The 6,000-nt window shown below is 43.6% G+C and overlaps 1 protein-coding gene across 2 annotated transcripts in view; it reads left to right on the forward strand.

The window, feature by feature from the left end:
• Positions 1–6,000, forward strand: part of FAM118B (family with sequence similarity 118, member B) — a 49,479-nt gene that overhangs the window by 37,546 nt on the left and 5,933 nt on the right. For both annotated transcript variants that reach the window (XM_010829486.1, XM_010829485.1), the window contains exons 4-6: positions 706–933; positions 3,601–3,729; positions 5,204–5,489. In XM_010829486.1, the coding sequence (XP_010827788.1) occupies positions 706–933; positions 3,601–3,729; positions 5,204–5,489 (643 nt within the window). The remainder of the gene's footprint in view (positions 1–705; positions 934–3,600; positions 3,730–5,203; positions 5,490–6,000) is intronic.

A 6,000-nucleotide genomic window follows, 5' to 3' on the forward strand; every position in this document is an offset into this window, starting at 1 on the left:
CAACTTCTCACTTGAGATTGATATTCTGTTTCCTCAGTAGTCCTCAGAGATTTTACATGTATTCAAAACAAAGCTGGGAAAGCAGTTATTTAAATAAACCATATGTTAAGGAATAGGGAGTCTGTTCAGAACTGATTAGTGTTTGGTATTTTTACCAGTTGCAAAATGCAGGTTTTTGGAAACCTTTTATCATATAATAAGTATTCTTCCTGGAAGACTTGTAAACAACTTGCTGGATTATACTAGGGAAAAACAGGCACGGAGAAGCTAAACCACTTGTTCTTTATCCATCAGCATCTGTAAAAAGCACCTGGGATTAGAAAAAGACATGTTAGAGCACCTTGAGAGCTGTCTGGTGGTTATTCCCCGGAAAAAGAAGTTTAACAGAAAGTGTTGTCTTCTGACCTGGGGCCTGTTTAAAGGTGGTTGGTGCTCTGTTTTCTACCTCAGCTTTTCCTGTTAATAGTCACCTCTCCTAGCCGTGCCCACTGTCTTCATTCATAAATATGCCTATTTACAGAGTGTATGCTGCTTTGCATATGATGTAATAGCCTGGGTCACTTGATACGGACTGAGTGTTGTGTTGGGACTTGGCACCTACCTTGTCCACCCTGTAAGGGAAACAAGTATTTTACCTGTGAGTGCAAAACAAATGACCTACCAAAATGCCGAGAACTAACTTCTCCCTTTTATATCCCTCCCCAGCGTACTAGTAATGTCCGATCCACATTTTTCAAGGACTGTTTATACGAAGTATTTGATGACTTGGAGTCAAAGATGGAAGATTCTGGAAAGCAGCTACTTCAGTCAGTTCTCCACCTGATGGAAAACGGAGCCCTGGTATTAACTACAAACTTTGACAATCTCCTGGAACTGTATGCGGCAGATCAGGGCAAACAGCTGGAATCCCTTGACCTTACTGATGAGAAGAAGGTAAACAGGAAAGGGTTAGCTTGTCCCTTCTTCTGGCTAGCAGATTGAATCCTCATCAGAAATAACTGTTTTCTAGTTGGGATGTTGTATAGCACTCTATTCATGGAAAGGTAGAGAGGGAGACTCTTATCCCTAGTTGGATTGTTGCTTTTTCAGATTAAATCAGTGTACAGTAAAAAGCACAGATCTTAAAAGTGTTCAGTTCTGTGAATTTGGACAGTTTCACCCAATTTTAAAGCAGGATGATAGGAAGCCAGTTGAACTGTAAGATCTAAATTGTTAACATTTGATAATATCAGGTGGGTGTGGTATTGATTTAGTTTCTCTGTTAGGACAGATTCTTCATAGCATCTGTTAGAAATGTACAAAAACTACTTTCTGATGTCTGACAATCAAGTTTCCGGCCAAGTGACAGCTGGATGAGGTTAATATTTAAAGGACACCTCAGCAGACATTAAATGTAGCCCATACTATGCCTAAGTCATCTCTCATAGTAATGAAATTAGAGATGTCCACTGCTGTCATCCAACGAGAGAAGGCTTGTATTACGGCGGTCGCCAGGGCTTGCAGTTGGAAATCTAGCGCCAATAGGAGAGTCTATAGGTGACACCATTAAATTGAGTGATGAAATGCACTGAAGCCATGAAAGGGAGAATGTTTCCATTGCCATAAAAAGATGTCAGAGATTTAATGATCAAAGGGGAGAGAGAAAAAAAAAAGGATTATAGATCTTCACTGGGTCTCATTTGTCCTGCCCTGAAGTTTTTGTAATTTTACTTGTATACTTTGTTTTCCTGGGAACCTGCCTTTGTGTTCCACTTAGAGCCCATCTAAGTAGAGTTGGGACAAACCAATGATTTCCCCCACGGGCACTCATTGTCATAGCACTGCCCTGGCCAGAGCAGGGGCTGTGATACCAGTCTTGTGGTTTTGCTGGCCTTGAAGTCAGGTTGTAAAAGGAAATCCAATTTAGAGAAATGGTGCTGTGAAGACTGGTTTTGTCTGGCTGGAGTGTTTTCCTCCTGCTGCCCCCATGCTTTGTACGGCCTGCTCCTTCTTCACCTGTAAGACCCCACTTGTGAATCACTTCCTCCGAGAGGTCTTCTCTGACCACCCTAATTTAAAAGGGACCCACCCTTATTTTTGGATTCAGTTTTTCAATGGAGTACGTGTCGTAACTTTCCGTTTTCATCTTGGGTTGTTGTCTGCCCTAGAGGAAAGCACCTCTATTTGAACAGGGACCATGTCAGCCCTTCTTACTCTGATGCCTAAGAAAGTACTTGGCACATACTAGTAGGTGGTCAGTAAATATTTTGTGAATAAATAAACGATTGAATTAAATTTAAAAATGAATGGCAGGAAACAACTTCCATCCTGTTTCTGATGTAATCTCTGAAGATCATGACCAGCATCAGACGCATAAGGGTCTTTCTTAAGTTAAGGATTTCCTGGACTTCCCTGGCGGTCCAGTGGTTAAGAACCCATGCTTTCATCACAGAGAGCGCAGATTCAATCCCTGGTAAGGGGATTAAGATCCCACATGCTGCGAGGTGCAGCCGAAAAATAAAGTTAAGGATATCTAGCAGACTTGAAATTTTCCTTCTCATTTTCATCCCGGAGTCTCAAGATTTGCTTTTGTAGTTAGTCCACATTAGGGGCAGTATTGAAGTTAAAGGGTTAAAGCCACTGACTGGTAGTCAGAATAGAGCCAAGTAATACTTACGATTCTAAATCTCTGTGCCTCTTTTTTCCCTAATCATACCTTATTTCTCTAGAGTGTTATAAAAACAAATTTATACTGTCTCAAGTCCTTGGGAAAATGGAAACCATGGGACCCGGTTGGTCCTTACCATTGGCGGCTAAGTGGTCATTCTTCCTTGGTGGCCTCTTAGGTAGCTCACAGGTGACTGAAGTGATTCTTCTACTGCTTATCAATTGCTGCACAAGAAATCACCCTGAAAACTTGGTGGTTTAAAACAACACTTTATTTGCCCATGATAATGTGAAGTTGCCACCTGAGCTGGGCTAATGGGCTCCGCTGGGCCATTCTGCTGGTTTTGCAGGCTGCCCACATGACTGTGGTCCTCTGGTGGCCAGACTGGGTGGTGTGAGATAACCTTGCTTGTGTGTCTGTTGTGCGGGCTGTTGGCTGGGCCGTCAGACTTCTTCACATGGTAGCTGGGTTCCAAAAGCAGCAAAAGAGAAAGAAGGCACATTGTGCCAACGTTTTCCAAGTTTCTTCTCCTGTTTGCTTATGCCCCGTTTTCTAAAGCCAGCCATATGGCCAAGCCTGGAGTAAATGTGAAAGAGGACTAGACCAGGGAGTCGCTACAAGGCTTGACGTCTTGGGGATCCATACTGAAAGGGCCATCTGTGGCTGTCTTGTGTATCACCAGTGGAAAGAGCCCATGTGGTTTTTGCAGATGATGACATATTCTGATTTTTGATTGTTTCTTTGCAAGAGAAATTACCAGACTTGCCATCATTCCTAACAGTCATGCCTGCAGTACAAAGGCCACATCGAGTGGCCGCATTCTTGCCCTGTGATATTATGAAGCTGGAGAGTGTGTCAGAAGCCTGGTCCTCAAAAGACTGTCTTGCCCACTGGGACCTTGAAGCAGGTGCTCAGCCCTGCCCACCTGGCTAAGCTGTGTTTATGTTGTGCAGGTCCTTGAGTGGGCTCAGGAGAAGCGGAAGCTGAGTGTCCTACACATCCATGGGGTCTACACCAACCCGAGTGGCATTGTCCTTCACCCAGCTGGTTATCAGAATGTGCTCAGGAATACTGAAGTTATGGTAAGTGGTGCTGACCTAGCTGCTCTTGGGAAAGCCTTTCTGGGAACCTTCGGAACACACCACTGAGCTTCCAGGGTTAACAGTTTCTTTTCATCACTTAAAATTGGAAGGCCAAGCATTCTTTTCTGTGCTTCTTAGCTTGTGAACGTGTGTGCCATCTTGGGAAATGTCAGACATTTCTTCAGGTGTCAGGCCCTGTGGTTTTACTTTGTTCTTGATTGACAGCCAGCAGTTGGCACTGTTACTGGCATCATCTTCACATACAAAGAAGATATATTTGTATTCATTATTTGGTATACATGGTATTATCTTCCCAGGTGACACAGTGGTAAAGAATCTGCCTGCCAGTGCAAGGAACACAGGAGACACGGGTTCAATCCCTGGGCCGGGAACCTCCCCTGGAGAAGGAAATGGCAACCCACTCCAGTATTCTCGCCTGGGAAATCCCATGGACAGAGGAGCCTGTCTGGGTTCACAAAGAGTCGGGCACAACTGAGCAACTGAGCACTCACAGACACACATACGTGGAATTAGTAACCCTCTCTATGCCAAGACTAATTTGTGCAGTTTTTCACTGACCAATTACTACTAGAGCATACATTCTGAAGAGTTTTTATATAAATGATGGTGGCTTTGTATTGAATCATCATACATATTCACTTATTGATCACTGGAGAAAAATTTTTTTTAATTTGCATAGGGTAATAAAATGGAGGCTTCATGAAAAAAGACCAAGAAAATGTGATTTTTTTTTAAAGCACAAGGGGACTTTTTTTCACCCGGTCTTTCCCTGACATCTGTTACAGCTTTATCTGTAACTGACACTGAGTGATCCCTTAAGCAAAATCATTTCTAATACTTAATACATACGTAGTGTGTGATATATATGTACATACATGTGTGTATAAATGTATACCTACAGGGACTTCCCTGGCAGTTCAGTGGTTAAGACTTTGCCATCCAATGCAGGGGCTCAGGTTCGATCCCTGGTCAAGGATCTAAGATCCCACATGCCTTGTGGCCAAAAAACCAAAACATAAAACAAAACAATGTTGTAACAAATTCAATAAAAGACTTTAAAAATGGTCCATATCAAAACAATCTTTAGAAAATGTCTTAAAAGTATATACACATGTGCATTAATGTTCTAAGGGCCAGGTTTTCTTTGAGCACTCTGGTGATGGGATTCTCTGGTTATTCATGGCTCAGTTTGTAAAGCAGAAAAAGCAGATATGGTCAAAAAATGCAAAGAGTAAAATGAATACAGACCCTGCGGGAGAATGCCAGGTAAAGATACAGTTTGAGAACAGTCATCAAGTTACAGCAGCAGACAGTGAGAAGATCGTGCTCCTTCATGGGCGTATCTGTCCTCTGACTCTTCACCCTGGTTCACTGCTCATCACAGTCTGCTCGATGCAGCAGTTGCAGACCTGTCTTCACAGTGTGACTCACATGTTGTTTCTCTCCCTACCAGAGAGAGATTCAGAAACTCTATGAAAACAAGTCATTCCTCTTCCTGGGCTGTGGCTGGACTGTGGATGACACCACTTTCCAAGCCCTTTTTCTGGAGGCCGTCAAGCATAAATCTGACTTAGAACATTTCATGCTAGTTCGGAGAGGAGATGTGGATGAATTCAAGAAGCTTCGAGAAAACATGCTGGACAAAGGGATTAAGGTCATCTCCTATGGAAATGACTATGCTGACCTTCCAGAATATTTCAAACGACTGACATGTGAGATCTCCACGAGGGGAAGGTCAGGTAAGTTGCGTTTGAGACTAAGAGGGGTCGGAGGGCAGCTGTTCTTCAGCCTGTTATGTGTTTGTGGTGGGTCAGGTCATCACCAAGATGCAGAATATAATCCTAACCAGATTATGAAGGGAGATCATGGTTAGTTTTCAGGTTAGACTAATCGGTGAAATGCAATTGAAATTTAGATTTCAGGGACTTCCCTGGTAGTCCAGTGGTTAAGAATGTACCTTCCAGTGCAGGGAATGTGGGTTCGATGCCTGGTTAGAGAACTAACATCCCACATGCCGAGGGGCAGCTAAGCCTGGAGCCCGTGCACTGCAACAAAGACCCAGGGCAGTTCAGTTCAGTTGTTCAGTCATATCTGACTCTGCGGCCCCATGGACTGCAGCACGCCAGGCCTCCCTGTCCATCACCAACTCCCGGAGTTTACCCAAACCCATGTCCATTGAGTTGGTCATGCCATCCAGCCATCCCATCCTCTGTCGTCCCCTTCTCCTCCTGCCCTCAATCTTTCCCAGCA

Source organism: Bison bison, unplaced genomic scaffold, assembly GCF_000754665.1.
Source record: "Bison bison bison isolate TAMUID 2011002044 unplaced genomic scaffold, Bison_UMD1.0 scf7180017864506, whole genome shotgun sequence".
NCBI lineage: Eukaryota > Metazoa > Chordata > Mammalia > Artiodactyla > Bovidae > Bison > Bison bison.